The sequence below is a fragment of the Zootoca vivipara genome, chromosome 8 (genome assembly GCF_965207765.1).
Source record: "Zootoca vivipara chromosome 8, rZooViv2.hap1.1, whole genome shotgun sequence".
In the NCBI taxonomy this organism is placed as follows: Eukaryota; Metazoa; Chordata; class Lepidosauria; order Squamata; family Lacertidae; genus Zootoca; species Zootoca vivipara.
The window spans coordinates 86,531,492-86,548,752 of record NC_142591.1 but is presented as its reverse complement, the minus strand read 5'-3'; the positions used below and the strand labels follow the sequence as shown (position 1 = coordinate 86,548,752).

Below are 17,261 nucleotides of genomic sequence, written 5' to 3'. Positions count from 1 at the left end.
ATTATTTATTTATTATTATTATTATTATTATTATTAGAACAGCTGTCATACGGAGGATAGAACATGCTTGTTTTCTCCTGCTCTGGAAGGGAGGACCCAAATTCCCAGATTCAAGTTACAGGAAGGGAGATTTGACAGTAAGAGCTTTTCGTCAAAAAGGTGGTGGCCTCTCCTTCCTTGGAGGTTTTTAAGCAGAGGTTGGGCAGCCATCTGCCACAGATGCTTTAGCATTTTCCTGCATTGCCGGGGGTTGGACTAGATGACCCTGGGGTCCCTACAAGTTGGTGGGTCTATTCTATGCTTCTCTGCAGGCCAGCTCGCTTGCAGAATAGCTTAGGAGCAAAATGTCCCCAGCTCTCATTCCTCAAATTGCTGGATCCAGAGTTGCCTCCCTCCCCTGAGAAGCCCAGCCTGGCTCTCCCAGAGCAGGTGGGCCTAACTCAGCTGTTACAGTATCACGCTTTCGGACTACAACTCCCATCAGCCCCTGCTGCGCGAGGTGGGCCGAAGAGTCGTCGCCCCAAACAGCCGGAGGACTACAACTCAAATCGGCGGACGCTTCTGGGAAAGCGAGTCCAACGGCACTCAGGCGCTTTGGTCTTTTGTGCTGCCCCAGCGGCGGCTCCTCCTCCTCCGCGCGTAGACCCGCCCTCCGCGAAGGGCCATTGGCTGAGTCGGAGGGGCGTTCACCGAGAGCAGCCCGGCGCCTGTCCGTCTCTCTGGAGAGCGGGGACGGGATTGGACCGGAGAGCCTGCCCATCTCGTCCCACGCCTACGTCGCGCCATTGACGGGCGGTGGGTTCCAACGCCCCCTCGCTCTGATTGGGCGGGCGTGTCCGCGAGGGGGCGGGAGGAGGAGCAGGGCGGGGGGAAGAAGGAGCGGAGCGGACAAACAAAGATGGCGGCGTCTGAGGCGGCCGAGGCGGGCCTGGGGACGGAGGGCTGAGCAGCCGCGGCCGAGCCAGAGCGTCATGTCGGGGCCAGACGAGCGCGAGCCCGGCGGGGGGGCGGCGGCCGGCGTCGTGGCCGCGGGCGCCGGGGTTCCTCTGGCGCTGGGGGAGGCGGCGGGGCCTGGCCCGGGGGGCGCGGAGGAGCCGGGGCCGCCGCTCGGGGCTGGTGGGGCGGGCGCGGGGGGAGGCGGCGGTGGCGGCGGCGGCGGCGGCCTTGCCCGGCAGGGCCAGCCCGAGCCCGGCGGCGACCGCGACTCCGACGCGCCACCCAAGAAGCGACTGAAGCTGCCGGGCGGAGCCGAGGGAGGCGGCGGCGGCGTCAAGCTGGAGGAGCGGCTCTACTCGGTCCTCTGCTGCACGGTGTGCCTCGACCTGCCCAAGGCCTCCGTCTATCAGGTGCGCCCCGCATCCTCCTGCTACACGGGTACACGCGGACACGGGTCCTCTTCCCACGTGCCGTGTTCCCCCCCAGGCAGCCCCCCCGCAATGGTGGCATTCGGAGGCGCGCACGGGGGTTGCATCCCGCTGAACCTTTTGCTCCGGGGCGGGAAGGGTCACCTGGGTGCAGGTGTTCGTGTGAACGCGAAGGTAAGCGGGAATCGCCCCTGCCGAACGCGCAGGAACGCAGGCAGCAGCGACCTTGTAGTGAGCCAGGCCCGTACCTGGCTCAGTAGGGTCTCCACCCGTCTTTCCCAACCTCGGGGCCCCCGGGGGTTGTTGGGACTACAACTTCCTAGCCAGCAAGACCCGTGGTCGGCGAGGATGGGATCTGTAGTCCAACAACTGCTGGGGACCCGAGGTTGGGAAACGCTCGGCAGGCAGCAAGGACTCTCTCCCAGCCTTATCTGGAGGTGCCATGGAGATCGATCCCGGCACCTTTTGCGTGCAAGGCATGTGCTGCTGAGCTTTGGCCCATTCCCCTAATGCATGAAACGGCCGGTGTCGGTCCATTTCAATACGCTTGTTTCAAACTTGTAGCCTCCACTGCCCTTGGGTTCGGTTAGGGCTTTTGAAAATACACGAGGGGAGAAATGCAAGGAAATGCTTGAAACGGGAGGGGGAGAGAAAACCACACTTTAAAAAAATGATGTTAAACCAATGCTTCCTAAGGAGCATCACTTACTTAATCATGCGGGTGGGTTGTCTCATAAGTTAAGGTGTTTAGCTGATTATCCTTGCCTGATTGGTAAAATAGTGGTGTGGACAGTCCCCTTCTCTTCCTCCCCCACCCTCTGCCCCTCCTTCAGTGCATATTCTGGGTGGAATAGCCAATATCATGGCAGGTAAGTACAGAAGTAGGGAGGCAGTAACCAATTGAATCGGGGAGATGTGCTTGTGGTGTATGTTCTCGCATTGTTCTTCCCACCCTCTTGCACAGAGTGAGTGTCCATATATTTTCCCCTTCCCATTATGCTGTATTTCTGTAAGCCATGCTGGAGAGATCCCTAAAAATGGAAACAATTACAGTACCTAATTCTGCAAATCAGACACGCCCACCTTGTTTTGCTTTGTCCGAGATCTCCATTTATCCAGCGTTTGGGCAGGGTCACCCCATCCCTCTTTCTGTGTGCTGCTTGCTTCTGACCCATTAATTTAGCCTCTCGGGTGGCAGGTTTAGCTGCTGATCTTTCAACCTGTGGTATAACTTGTTCTGCTCATAATTGTTGCTCTGAGCTTCCCTTCCCCTGTGTTAATAATTTATTTGCTCTGAGTTTTTTTGGAGGAAGGGGGGGATGTAAGTCATAAACTAGGAGTGAGAGTTGTTGGGATGTAAATGGTGGACTAGGAGTGAGCCGTTGTACAACTCCACTCATCTACAGGGACTCCCTTTGCCCTGAAGTCGGGTTCAAGACGACCACCATCTCCTGACTCTGTTTTATGGTAATGTTCAAAGTGCTGGATGGGACTTCTCAGTGTGTTGATTCTTCTTGTTGCCACTGGCTCTGAAAGTCTCATCTGCTGTGATTCCTTACTTTGCTTGCATATGACTACTGATGAGAATCCCTCTGTGCTATCTTTATACCTAGTGAATGTGTGCATGAGTATTGGAAGGAGAGCAGCCTGGCAGCTATAAAAGAGAGGCAGTCTCTTCTCTTTCTTCTCTTTGGTGAACACTCGTAGCCGAGTAAGATTGTCTTCCATGAACACGGTTTTAACAATGAGTCTGTAAGTGACTGTGGAGGCCAATTCCGAATCCACATGTCCTTCCACAGTGAGACATTGGTTTCCGGCTGGGAGATGATCATGGTGTGGATTTGCCAAGCATGCCTTTCTCTTAGCACATTTCTCCCTTGCGTCCTGAGTTCGAGTGTCTTTGATAAAGGCTGTTCTCCAATTGGAGCGCTCGCAGGCAAGTTTTTCCCAATTGTTGGTGTTTATACTACATTTTTTTAGATTTGCCTTAAGACAGCCTTTAAACCTCTATTGTTGACCACCAGCATTACGCTTTTCATTTTAAAGTTTGGAATAGAGTAGTTGCTTTGGAAGACGATAATCAGGCATCTGCACAACATGACCAGTCCAACGAAGTTGATGTTTGAAGAATCATTGCTTCAACACGGGTGATCTTTACTTCTTCCAGTACACTGGCATTAGTTCGCCTGTCTTCCCAAGTGATGTGTAAATTTTTTTGGAGACACCATTGATGGAATCTTTCGAGGAGTTGGAGATGGCGTTTATAAGTGGTCCATGTTTCACAAGCATACAGTAAGGTTGGTGATGATCCAGCGAGTGAGTAAGAGAGGCAGTCGAGACACATTAAGGGACAGTGGTGAGAAGATTGGGAAAGGTTCAGAGAGCTTCATTTAGCCTACAGGTTGAATGAATTTTACAGGAACTGGGTTCCTACTTTCCTATATGAGAAAGATCTGCTTGTCTTTCTCTACAGAATTAGAGATACTATCTTCACTTTTAAAACTGTGGGTTGCTTCTTCCTTCTCTTCTCTTCTCTTCTCTTGTCTTCTCTTCTCTTCCTTTCTACCTACTTCCAAAGATATGGCAGACCAAGCCCCCACCTCCTGTACCTAAATAACATCCAGACTATAACTTCCAAGTAGTTCCCCCCACCTTACAAATGCAAAAAACTTCCAGAATTAGCTGCAAGGTACTAAAATCATCTCAACAAAATTAAGCGTCGGCACTTATTTTCAAAGAAGTTAAGGGATGTTGGAGTTCTGATCAGAAATGGAGAGGCCAGAGAAGTTGTATGGACATTGTTAAAAGTCCCAGATCCTCTTACTGGAGGAGGAAGTCTGGTGTGTTGTGCTGGCTGACAGATGTGCCTTGCAGTTCTGACCAAGAGAATGCTCTGGGCTTCCTGAGCTCCATGCATAAATTCAGGTACTGCTACCAGATGATGCTTTTTGCCTCTCTGTTTTGGTAATGAAGAGCTCTTCCCTTAAGCACTTATTTAGCGCCTGCTTCCTCCCTCCCATTTTTGTGCTCCATTTAATTCCTGCAAACATTTTAGGGTAAAGAAGCCACAGAGGATTCTTCAGGCAATCTGTGCAAACAAATCAACAATTAAATGGACTTATGTCCAGTTGTGCCTCTGTTGTTGGCTGTTCAGCTGCATGAAAGCCTCCTGTTCTCTCCCCTGCCCTCCCCCCACAATGTTTGCACTTAATTGATGCAGAACAAGGACTCACTAAAAGAAGCCAAGTGTGAACCAGAAGCATGGAACATGTGACTTGCAGCATGTGACTTGCCTTAGTTAAGTCCCTAAATGCAAAGGTCATCGCCTTGGTGATGTTACACTTTGGTGGTTGCGCCCTAATAATATCTGCGCAGTGTTCTCTGCCTCACTGTAGAATAAAGAGATGTCAGATGTCCCATCTCCATAATTCCTTGCTGAAAAACAGGGCAGGAATTGCATTTCATTTTGGGAAGAGCAAGATTAGTGTTAGCTTTACCGGTTTGAAAACAAGCTCAAGATCCCAGGGAAGAAAAACAGCATTGTTGGTTCCAGCACTATGAGGAGAAGCACACAGGCAATTAAACTCTGGCAGTGACAATAATGGAAGCATTTTGTGTTAATACAGTACATATCTGTGTCTGAAGTCCAGTGGTTGTTGGAAACATATGAGGCTCCATGTTAAATGAGAAGCTTCAGCCGATAGAGAATGCAGTTGCTTATCTCAGATACTGAGAGATGTGCATACAGTCAGCCTATTTTACATCAGTTATAACTGGTTGTCAGTTTGTTTCTGGACCCAATTCAAGGTGCTGGTCTTGATCTTGAAAATCCGTGACCTTCAAGGGCTGCCTCTCTCCACATGACACATGCACACCCACCCCTGGTAGGTGAGATCTAATAAACACTCTGCTTACCATCCCAGCTCTGGCAGGTCAGGAGAATGATGACTAGAAGCTGAATCTTAAAGTTTATGATCATGGTGCCAAAGCTGTGGCACTTTCAAAGCCAGTCTAACAGCTGTCTTCTCAGAAGGACAGAGGAGAGAGAGGCAGGGAACCAGCCTAGCCAATGCACCATCAGCCACCTGCTAAAGTTAACTGGGTTGTCTGTCACCAACCACTGTGTGGGAAGGATCCTGTTGACTTACGTCTTGGATTTTCTTTTGTTTTTTGTTTATGCATTTAGATGTTGTTCGTAAGCCACTTTCGAATATCCTGAAAGGCAGGACACAAATAATTACTGTATAATAAATTCTGGAAAAGTTCCAGTACCTGCTGACTTATTATTCCTGATTCATGATGTACATCTTTTATGTTTTTTTGTTGTTGCAGTGTGTTAGTAAAGGGTTTGTACAAATATTTTATTTAAACTAATAATAATTTATTATTTATACCCCGCCCATCTGGCTGAGTTTCCCCAGTCACTCTGGGCAGCTTCCAACAGAATATTAAAATGCAATAATCTATTAAACATTAAAAGCTTCCCTAAACAGGGCTGCCTTCAGATGTCTTCTAAAAGTCTGCTAGTTGTTTTTCTCTTTGACATCTTTGACTAAGAATAATTGCCTCGTTTTGCCATTCTGTGGTTTGAGCCTCAGAAGTAAGTGCCATAGATTTGTAAATAGTTGTTTCCACTCTTTTCCATACAACATTTTCCATACAGTTGGGGAAGCAAGTAAAAGCTGGTGTTCTCTTTCCACACTGGGGGGAATGTAACCTAAGCAGAGAAGGATGGCGGCTGGAAGTTGTCTGTGGCTGCTCCAAGCCCAGGAAAGTATTCTTGCAGCTTAAATTGAGAAGACTGGGGATGAGCTGTAGCTCAGTGGTAACAGTTCGTGCAAAAGGTTCCTCCCTCGCCTGTCTGAAACCCCTGGAGCCTTGTCTACTTCACAGTATAGATCTAGTTCCCCTTGAACTGAAGTCTTCAGCCTTTTCAGACCCAGGACCCATCTTTAGTCCAACCATACATGTAGGGAAGTTTCTTTTTAACTGCTTGTTTACCATATATTTATATGCTGCTGCTGCTGCTGCTGTTGTGTGTTCCCACCTTAGAAGAAGTCGCAATGCAGCAGTGGGGTGTCCTGACCCACCAGTTGACGACCAGTGCCCAGATTGTGGAGCAAATAGCTGAGGAGAGGAAGAGGGTTTTACCGCAAAGCTTATTCCCATGCAAATTGTGCAACATACCTGTAGTTCAAAAGAAGCAGCTTAGAAACAGGAAGAGGCTATGCCCTGAGAGTGTAAACAGATTTGTTGCAGGATACAGTCCTGGCTGGTAGGTAGCCTTGAATGCTTTAAGTGTTCAGGAAAACTTGTCCTTCCCGAAGAGCTTTGGTGTCAGAAATAATTGTGTAATAAGTACCATTTATATAACTCGTACTATGATGTGCAAATGCTTGGGATGATTTTGTATTCACAGCAGCCCTGAGAGCTAGGTGGTTGCAAATAGAAATGCAGTATGCAGATAATGGCATATTTTGCAGGCAGCAGAACTGAGGCTGAGAGACTTGCCCATTATAGTCCAGTGTATCTCTTGATCCTGTCACTGAGCAGGGGTTTGAGCCCATGTCTTAATGCTGCAGGAGCCTACAGGTGTTGTCTAGACTCAGAAAAAGAGGGGAGAGGTTTCTTGAGTGCCTTCAGCTTAGGAAATGGCAGAAGCACTTCTACTGAGTTATTCCCTCCCCCAACTAAGGGTTTGCTACAGTAGTAAGCATAGGCCTTGACAGCTGTGTGGGCTTGTTGAGAGGTTAGTTTGTCAGGACTTGGCGTTTCATGATCATATTGCATTCATCGTTTTTCTCTGAAATGTTTCTAGGAATTCTGCCTGTCTGCCACAGCTCTTGTGCTCTGCTTCGCTGCCAGGTAGATTGATTCAGGGTTTAGACTGAACTTCTAGGAGGTGACTGAAAGGTCTCCCGGGCTGCCAGAAGCATCTGTAACCTTGCATGAGTGTCTGAAGGGAATATGTCTTGATAGGCAAATGTAGTCAGCCTCTCCTTAACTTGACATGTTACTTTGATGAGTGCAGTTCTTGGCATGATGCGTCTATCCTCCTTTACTTGGAGTGTGTGTGTTTTATGCCCCATTTTCCTGTCCTTGTTTGTTGTATACCCAGGTCTTCCAGCTGCCACAGTCTCTTTCCAGGCCCATCTTTCCAGGCCCACGTGCAGTTGATTAGTAAATGAAGAGGAGCAGCTAAAGGCAATGGGCTCTCTGACAGTTTTATTTATGTTACTTGCCTCCTTCCCCTTTCTCCAAGTAGCCTACAGCTGGCATTTTAGGCACTCTATGTGGTAGTTTGGGCCAAGGGATAGTGACTTGTTGAAATCATCTGAGTGAAGTTTGAACCCGGGGTTTCTACATTAAAACCCCTGACTACACCTGGGTGGCCTAAACAGAGCTATTGTGTGCCCCTGCTTTCCCCCCAGCCATACTGTGATGTCAGATCCTGCCTGACTCTGTTAGTGATGCTATCCCTGGTGACTTCATCCTGTTGAGAGGTTGTGTGCCTCTGCAATATACTTGACCTTCTTTACTCTCAGTAGCTGTTGCCCCAGAAACGCCATACCTCTTGTCTGATGGTTGCCAAGATGCCTCTTTGAGAATCCTTGGGTGAATGGCATCATGCCCACCCTGCTAACTTAATGGAGTATACTGTATGAGGGTCAGTCAACGGAGGCTCAGTCCACACTGTAGTCCAGCAACATCTGGAGGCCAGTGGGGTCATTAGCCAAGCTTGCTCTAAAGAATCAGGTTTGTAGTTTGGGGGTGCTCTTGGACCTAGTACTGTTGCTGGATACAAAGGTGGCCTTCTTTCATCGCCTTAGGGCTGTGATTGATAGATCAGCTTGATAGAAACGGCATTGCCACCATTACCCACATTCTGTCATCACTGTTTTGGAATACTGCAATGCGTTATGCATGCGGCTGCCTTTAAAAAACCCTCCAGATGTTTCAGTTGGTTCAAAATAGGCATCTATGATGGTGAATATTATGCCCGTGCTCTGTCATCTGCACTGGCTGCCCATTCCTGGACCCATTTCATAATGCTGGTATTAAAGTCAGAAACAGGTTGTGGCCAAGCAGTGCCTGCCTCTGGCCATATATGCCCACGTGTACCGTAATGTCATCTTCTGAGGCCCTTTTCTGGATGTCTCTGTCGGATGAAAACCTTTAATTTTCCAAAGCTTTTTAGTCCTTCAGTTTTAAAAATGGATTGCCTTTTTTTAAAAAAGATATTTGCAATACTGTTGCTTTTGCTTTGGCCCTTGCTGTGGCTGTTTTCACATGGTTTTATCCTTGTATTTTATGGTTTTAACCTGGCTGGCTAACCCATGAACCTTGATATATTGGTGGACTATCATTCCCATCATCCCTGACCATTGACCATGCTGATGGGAGCTGCAGACTGGCAGCATTTGGAGGGGCCACTGTTTAACCTGTTTTGTGAACCGCCCAGAGAGTGCCTGCTATTTGGCAATGTAGAAATGGAGTTAGCAAATACATAAAGGCTTTGTTTACAGGTCACTTGTGAAATCTTTGCTACACCAGTGTTCCTGTTTAAGGCAGAGTGTGTGGTGATGTGTACATTTGGTACCAAGGAGGATTTTTACTTATCGCTCTAGTTTCTCTCCCTTTAATGAATTCCTGGCCAATATAGTCGGGGGAATTCATACTGGTCTTTAAATTGAGCGGAAAGTGGTTTTGTGAATATTCAGCCCCTCTGCACAGAGTTATTTATTTGCATTTGTCCTGCAGGTCTTGTCCCTTCATTTTACTTCAGTCTACAGACCACTTGGTTTGGAGCAACTGCTTTGGGGTGTTTTCTGTTACGATGTTACCTACTTAGGAGAAATGGCTCCTTGCACAGGACGCAGGTGGGGCCCTCCATTCCTAACAGAGAGAAAAAACCAAGTTTCTGTTCTGGAAGTTGTAGAACATTGGGGATATAATGATGGAGAGCTAACTGAATCTAGAGCCCCTTTGAGGTTCCCTTTAAGGTGGTGGCAAAAAGATATCTGTCTTTTCTGTCACGAGTATATTAGTGTGGCGCCTTCAGAGTTAGCAGTGACCTTAGGCAGGCAGAGTTTACAATGCTTGCATGGTCTAAGCCAGGCATCCCCAAACTTCGGCCCTCCAGATGTTTTGGACTACAATTCCCATCATCCCTGACCACTGGTCCTCTTAGCTAGGGATCATGGGAGTTGTAGGCCAAAACATCTGGAGGGCCGCAGTTTGGGGATGCCAGGTCTAAGCTATTTATTTTCTATCTGTGCTTGAAGAAGAGACCTGTAAATTGACCAGCACGATACTGGGCCAGAGGGAGATGCCTGCTGAAGTTGCTCAGACTAAAGCAGTGTTTTTCAGTGCTGAGTCCCCAAATGTCAACTGCAACTCGCATTATCCCCAGGCAGCCTCACCAGTAGTCGGGGATGAGGGCAGTTGTAGACTTAACAATGCGTTAGAGGTTTTCTTACAATCAAGTGGTAAATAAATTCCAAGAGTAAGAAATATCTCCCAAGGAAGGGGGTATGGCTAAGGAAAAAGCAGAGTTCAGGTATGTTTGCTTTTTATTTAATTTTTTTTAGTAACGTAAAAGGCATTACAGTACACAACTCTGATTTCTCTGCACAAGTGCCAGCAGACATTGATGAGTCTCTGAAGGAAGAAGGAAGGCTAAAGGAATCCAAGATGGAAGCAGTTGGCCGGGTGCTGAATAATTTTGGTCCCTTCCGTCCAGCATTCGTGTATAACTGCACTTTCACTTAGCCTTGTATGCGACATGAGACAAACTGGTGAAAGAGGCAGTGAAATGACAATCTATGGCTTTTCATGCCCCCCCCCCCAACTCTTTATTGGCTGAGATTTATAGGTAGCAGTAATTCCAACATTTGGACTCCCATCACCCTAGCTTGACAGCCACTTCCTGTGTTGATGCTAAAGTATAATTGCTTTGTTTTTCTCTAATTTGGGTTATGAAGCACCATGTGGTGTTTTGAGTGAGAATAAACAGGAAAAACCAGGCTCTTGTTTCCCAAGCCACCTGCCACCGCCTCATCATGAGGACTCGGAAAGACAGGTCTGTTAAATGCAGGGCGCAATCGTGCTTCCAAGGCCAAAGCCTTGTCTATTAAAAGCCCCATAAAGGGATGATTCAGGGATGTTCTTTTGGTTGCTATCCTTCACCTGGTTTTGCATCGGGGCAGAAAAGTAAATAGAGTGATGTTTGTGCAATAACATTGCTGTGATATGAAAATAGCATAAAATAGTGACTGAGTAAAAGGAGCTCCTTGGAAGAAAAGGTCGTATATCAATGCAGTACATTAAATTGATTAGTGCCTAGACTCACGGTAGTACCGGTAGTTTGCAAACCTGCCCTCAAATTCTGAGTGGTGGGATTTTATCCATGTGCAAAAACTCTCCAGGCTCAGATTGGAAACTGCTAAATATGTACTGGCCTATGTAGTAAGCAGTAGTTGGGAGTGACAGCCTATTCTAGAATTGTCTCAACCTCCTGTAGGTCTTAACAGCACAGTCCTGTTCACATTCACTCAGAAATACGTCTCACTGTGTTCACTGGGGCTTCATCCTAGAGAAGTGTGTCTTTGAATTGCAGCTGAAGTGTAGGGTGGTCTACACAGATCACTTTCCTTCTTTGAGCAAGGTCTGTATCTGATTGAATGGGAGGATAAACGCATTTGAGATGGGGCTCTTTAAGTTGGCAAGAAATTAAGGAAGGTGGATAAAGGAGGCACCTCTGTTATTGAATGTTCTGCACTTGACTAGATGACTCCAAGCTGTATGTCCAGTGACTTTAAATAAACTACCTGTTGAGACTGTTTGCCTGAGGACAGCAGGCTTGCCTAGCCTGAATGTATTTGGCCGATTTGAAAGCACAACTATTTTTGGACAGGGTTGTACAGTCTTTCTCGCCTCATTTGCAGCTTACAAAATCACCTTCAGGTCCCTGAGTTGTGTGGTGGGCTGAGAACATGGTGCTCTGCATTTTTGAAAACAATGCTTCTCGGGTTCTTGCTCTGGAACACTTTAAAATTGGATCTCCTTGAGCTTGCAGAGTGGCTGGGTCTGAAGCAAGTATGCTGGCCTTCCATAGAGAGGAGAACTGTATTTCTGTCCCCGCTCTTTTTCTCACTAGAGGTGGCACCCCCTTAATTTTGTATTCTTACTCGGGAATGCAACAAATGGGCTTATTGAGCAAATACATTTTTTAAAAGTGTAGAGAATTGACAAAAAAATTGAATGGGGAACTGTTTAGGGATGTTTTTCATGTTTAACGCTGTATTGTGTTTTTAGTATTTGGTTGGGAGCTGCCCAGAGTGGCTGGGGAAATCCAGCCAGATGGGCGGGGTATAAATAAATTATTATTATTATTATTATTAGGAAGAATGGAAGTATAAATGACATAAGCTACGCAGAACTCAAGCATGACAGGGGTTGAGTGAATCTTCTGCAATTCTAGAAAACCTCTGAAGTCCTGGTTTTCCTTTTTCTCGCAGTGTACAAACGGTCACTTAATGTGTGCTGGGTGCTTCATCCACCTGCTGGCAGATGCCCGGCTGAAAGAGGAGCAGGCCACTTGCCCCAATTGCCGCTGCGAGATCAGCAAGAGCCTCTGCTGCCGAAATCTTGCCGTAGAGAAAGCAGTGAGCGAGCTGCCATCGGAGTGTGGCTTCTGCGTGCGTCAGTTTCCTCGCTCTCTTTTGGAGAGGCATCAGAAAGAAGAATGCCAGGACAGGTAAAGGGCTCTTCTTGCCATTTACCTAAAGAGTTACTGTTGAATCCAAGGCAGTTTGCTAGGATGGGATGGGATGGGATGGGCAGGTCTTGGAATGGTGCCGACAGGGAAAAGGGGCACTCCATCTAGTCATCAGTGAAGTTAGGGTTCTGTGCTTAATATGCATTGTACAAATCAGCTTTTGCAGGAACGCTCTTGGTGTGTGTGTGTGTGTGTGTGTGTGTGCTACCCATCTTATGGTTCCATCGAAAACTGTAGGGAGGTAGTGATGAAGATCCTGGTGCTGATTATGAGCATTTATGTCGCTTACTACATAAAATGCCTCAAAGCAACTTACAGTTATAAATTCATGCAGAATACAATTTTTTAAAAAATAAGATTGAAAAGATAAAAGAGCATTAATGATTAAAGGTGTTCATACTTCAATAACACCAAAAGGATGACTCCTGCCCTGCCCAACTGTAAGATGAAAAGCCAATACAAGGCTTAGGAGATCATCATACCAGAGGGCCCCAATTAAAAGCCAAATGCCAGGGTAAATAGGCATGGCTTTGTTCATGATGGTTTCTCCAGTTTTGAAATGGACCCACAGGTGCAAAAAGGTTGGCAGCCCACGGTTTAGGGTGCCAGAGCAGGTGGTATAAAGACCAATGGCCTTGCCTTGGCCACGGGGGCGAGAGGAATGGTGATGGTAAAGATGACTTTAAAATGTCTGGTCTTGTTCTTCAGCGATGAAACATTTTATTTGTGTCATATCGACAAGCCCCTTCCTGGCGATGAAGGCACAGCTTTTCTGTTCTGATACCTGTTATTAACATCTGTGCTGGGAAGCTGTGGTCAGTGCAGCAGTCCTGGGGGAGAAAAAGGGGTCTGGTAGTTTGTGAATCTTTCATATCAAGGGTTGGAATTCCAGGGTCCTTTTCTTTGTGTGTCATTGCTGCACATGGTGCCACCCCACCTCCATCTGCCCTGGCATCCTCCCTGAAATAGCTGCTCATTTGAGTTTTGCCCTCCTTTCGGCTTGCAGAGTTACTCGGTGCAAGTACAAGCGGATTGGGTGCCCCTGGCAAGGCCCTTTCCACGAGCTGACCGTACACGAGGCAGAGTGCACACACCCAACCAAGACGGGGAATGAGCTGATGGAGATTCTGGATGAAATGGACCAAACGCATAAAAAGGAGATGCAGCTGTACAACAGCATATTTGGCCTGCTCAGCTTCGAGAAGATTGGCTATACAGGTAATTGCTGGGATTTGATCAGGCTGTAGATAAAAAGAGCTTTTGTGATTGATGCTGGGTTGCTTATTCCCTGCTTTTCCCCCTTGGTACATTAGTGCCATTTGTCTTGATGGTCGTGTTTCTCTTATGCAACATTTATTAATTTGTTTTCATTAAATAAACATGCAGCAACTGTTCCTCTAGATCAGAAGAACGAGACTTTGCTGATCAGACAGGGCTACTCAGACATGTCTGCCCCAGGAAACCTCCTTGTCCACTTGAGAGTTCAGGTTTAAGGGTGAACCTGTGTGTGTGTGTGTGTGTGTGTGTGAAATGTTTTACATGATGCTGAGGGCCTGGGAAGAAAAGTGACCGGGTGTGGGTGTCACAAGCTGCACGATCTGTGCACAGCTTCTGGTCCCTGAGCCACACGCTCAGAGGCTATCTTCTTGAGCAGAACTGACTGCTTCTTTGGCATTCTTCCTTTGCTGATTATTCCACTGTGCAGCATTGATGTGTCGCGTGGAAGAAGAACCTTTCATAGCTGCAGGTAAGGCATTGTAGTTGCATTTGTGGGGCTGATGAGCCAAGCCTCAGACTAAGGCTTAAAACCAGTGTTGGTTCTGCTGCTTTGTATGGGGTTGGGGACAGAGGGTCGGACGGACAGACGGACGGAGTTTTAATATTGAGTGCCCTTTGTCAGTCATCGAGTTTGGTTGGGAATCTGGTGTATTAATACAGTATCCATGTTACTTAGGTTGTAAACTTTACATGAAATCTATTCTTTGCGAAATGAAGTATTATTGCACCTTCCAGCTTAGGTTTTGATTACTATTCAGAGAGTTGGTTGTTCATGTGGTTGCTATACGTATTTTGAAAACTTTGGGAGTTTTCCACCCAACCCCTTCTCCAAAGAGGTTGAAACATTGTCATCCTTTCCTGATGTGGAGCCCTTTCCTGGTTTTCTTGACCTAGCAGCAAAGTGTTTTTCCCCTTAAGTGTGGGAACCATAAAGGTAAATCTTCAAGGTTAGGGAGGAAGCTGTCATTTTACCCTGATAGAACTAAACTGCTTTTCCAGGTAAGCCTCTGACTCCATTGGTATGACTCCTGAAGTAGCCTTGGCAACATGTTCAGCATAATGTGTGGAAAAATCGCTGTTTCTTGATTGGGGGTGGGAAAATAGATACTGAAACCTCCTTTGTTTTGCTGTAAATGTTCACCTTTCCTGCAGAGAGGACCTGAATGAGTTTAACCTGTTGTCTCCAGTCCTGAGAAGTAGTGGATTTTCTCTGTTGCCCCAGCAACTGCCGCAACCTGCAAAGAGGATTTTGCTTGTCTTGGCTAAGTTAGAAAAGGTGCTTGGAGCTTGAAAAAGCAAAGCCGACAATACGAGTCCTGGTGAACTTGGGATATGGAGCAAGGTGGCCAGCTGCCTCCCTCCTGAGAAGCTCATTGCTGTCCAGGCAAAGCAGCCGGAAGTGGGGGTGGCAAACAGTTCAGTTGGACACCCTGGTGGTGTCAGATCTGAGAACAGTAAGGAAACGGCCCTGCTGATGGGCTAGGCAGTGCCTGCATGGCAATGCTGAGGGGAAGGGTGGTGGGTTCAGCCTGCACAGGTTGAGAGCTGGCTGTTGAGGGTAGCGCTCACCTGCCCAGTGTCCTTGAACACTGTGCAGCCTCTGCCCATGAGAGAAGAGGGGTGGAGATCTTCCTCTGCTTTAGAAAAGAGGCGGCCTCTGTCCAGAGAGGCTGTCGCTGCTTGACATGGAGAGATCAAAAGTGCTGAGTCGGGCTGATTGTGTGGCTTGAATAACTCCATCACCTCCTTTGTCCAGGTGTTGCTGCCGTTCCCTGGAAACACCGAAGAATGCAAAAATGTACACAGAGGTTCCCTGTCCCTGAGTTTCTGTGAGATTCCATGGGTTTTGTACACCAAAGACTTTTAAAACACTGAGCCAACAATCTTGATATACTTGAACAAAACAAAGCACTTCGTTGCACTGTGGACTCTGCTGGAGAAGGGTTTTAAGAGACTGACACTGGACTTGTGCTAAATTGGATAGAGCTTTCAATGATTCAGTGTGCTGTTCTCTGTCTTTATGTATCTAACCCCAGGATTTTCTGCACTATGTGAAAACCTAAAGGCTTCTTCTTCACACACACCCCACCGCCTGTTTCTTGGTTCGCATTGTGGTGATACGTAACTCTGCCATCTACAGATTTGTATTGTTAATGCCAATAAAATAAAGGTGCTGTGTTACATGAACTGCATTGTCTGACTTGGTTTTTATGCACTCGTATGTTGTTATGGACACTCATAATGAATCTGGAACCAGCGGCCTTTCCCCTGCCATTCTGAATGGCCCCATGTCTTAGCTTCGCTGCCTGTCAATGGCCCAAGAATTCTCAAGCAGGTACTTGAAGAGGCCTCCAATGTGGGTGCTGTAAAGGGTCTGGCCTTAGACCTAAAGTCTGAATTTCAGAGCTGTGATGTGATTGTGCACTACAAGCCGCTGCTGGTGGCCTCTTGAGGAAACACTCCTTATTCAGTGTGGCAGCATCGTGCAAAGAATGGAGGGCAAGACCAGAAGACGTGAAGATGCTTGGGTGATAGCCCCTTCCATGTCCTGTGATAAACGAACATGGAGCAGAAATCCTCTTGCTTCCAGACGCCTCCCATCCTGGAGTGGTGATTTTTGGATTGGTTACTCCTGGCACTCCCACAGGGTTCCTTCAGGCAGTGTGGCTCTAGGCAGGCAGCTTTGTAGTAACAGTGATTGCATTGTTCACATTTGAGCTTCCCTGCCGCTTCTCTCTCCCCCCCCCCCAAACTTAAGCAATGATGAAACTGTGTAGTGGTTTTTAAGTGTTAAAATGCATTGATGTTTTATCTCATTTTCTCCTCTTCCCTACTCCCCTTCCCTCCAAGAAGCCAAGTTGCTTCTCCCCCTAACTAGCTCTGAATGGCTACTCTCACCCTTGTTGTCTCCTTACGTCCTGGCAAAGAAGGCCCCTCACAGTAGCTACAGGTAACTTGAGCTTTGTTTTTTTCTGCTGCCCACTTCTCTGGTTTAACTGTGTGTTTCCTTTTTTCCCACACACCCCCAACCCCCTTCTTCTCGCTCTCTTGCAGAGGTTCAGTTCCGTCCTTACCGAACAGATGACTTCATCACCCGCCTCTACTATGAGACTCCGCGGTTCACGGTGCTGAACCAGACCTGGGTACTGAAGGCTCGAGTTAACGACTCGGAACGAAACCCTAACTTGTCGTGCAAGCGGACTCTCTCCTTCCAGCTCATTCTCAAGAGCAAGATCAACTCCCCTATGGAGTGCTCGTTCCTGCTGCTCAAAGGACCTTACGATGACGTGAAAATCAACCCTGTGATCTATCACTTTGTCTTTACCAACGAGAACAACGAGACAGACTACGTGCCGCTCCCCATCATAGACTCCGTGGAATGTAACAAATTGCTGGCAGCCAAGAACATCAACCTGCGTCTCTTTATATTCCAGATACAGAAGTAAGCGTAAGCAAAGCTTGGCTTTTCCAGGAGTGACCGAGAGAGAATGAGAGGGCCAGAGAGAAAGCGTGCACCACTCAACCAGAGTTACCTCGAACGGCTGCCTCGACCCCTTTATGATTCCACAATTATTTGATTATTTTAAAGAGAACATTTTGCATGTCTGGTATTACAACAGCTTTGAGCGGTCGCTGCCTTCCTCGTCTCTCCCCCCATCTCTGCCAGGAATAGGCGACTGGGGAATCGGCTTGGTGCAGGGTACTGACGAGGCTTGAGAGCGTCAAGCTGGCAACCACCAATCAATACATTGTGAAAAGGCTGCATCTGTCTCATGATTGTGTGTGATCTCCACAATGTAGTGTCAGGGTGGTTGGGTGGCGGTCTTAAGGTCCTTCAC

At 47.4% G+C, this 17,261-nt stretch overlaps 1 protein-coding gene across 1 annotated transcript; it reads left to right on the top strand.

The window, feature by feature from the left end:
- Positions 1–870: 870 nt before the first annotated feature.
- On the top strand, positions 871–17,183 carry ZFTRAF1 (zinc finger TRAF-type and ring finger containing 1). The gene is made up of 4 exons (XM_035124719.3): positions 871–1,346; positions 11,885–12,123; positions 13,151–13,362; positions 16,477–17,183. Exons 1-4 carry the CDS (start codon positions 972–974, stop codon positions 16,866–16,868), a joined length of 1,218 nt encoding a protein of 405 aa, XP_034980610.3. The 5' UTR covers positions 871–971; the 3' UTR covers positions 16,869–17,183.
- The last annotated feature ends 78 nt before the right edge of the window (positions 17,184–17,261 follow it).

What these genes read in the sequence shown, in the direction of transcription:
- ZFTRAF1 (XM_035124719.3), top strand. Translation starts at nt 972, where the DNA reads ATGTCGGGGCCAGACGAGCGCGAGCCCGGCGGGGGGGCGGCGGCCGGC. An exon ending in CCAAGGCCTCCGTCTATCAG is followed by an intron (nt 1,347 to 11,884) that starts GTGCGCCCCGCA and finishes TTTTTCTCGCAG; the next exon opens with TGTACAAACGGTCACTTAAT. An exon ending in CGAGAAGATTGGCTATACAG is followed by an intron (nt 13,363 to 16,476) that starts GTAATTGCTGGG and finishes GCTCTCTTGCAG; the next exon opens with AGGTTCAGTTCCGTCCTTAC.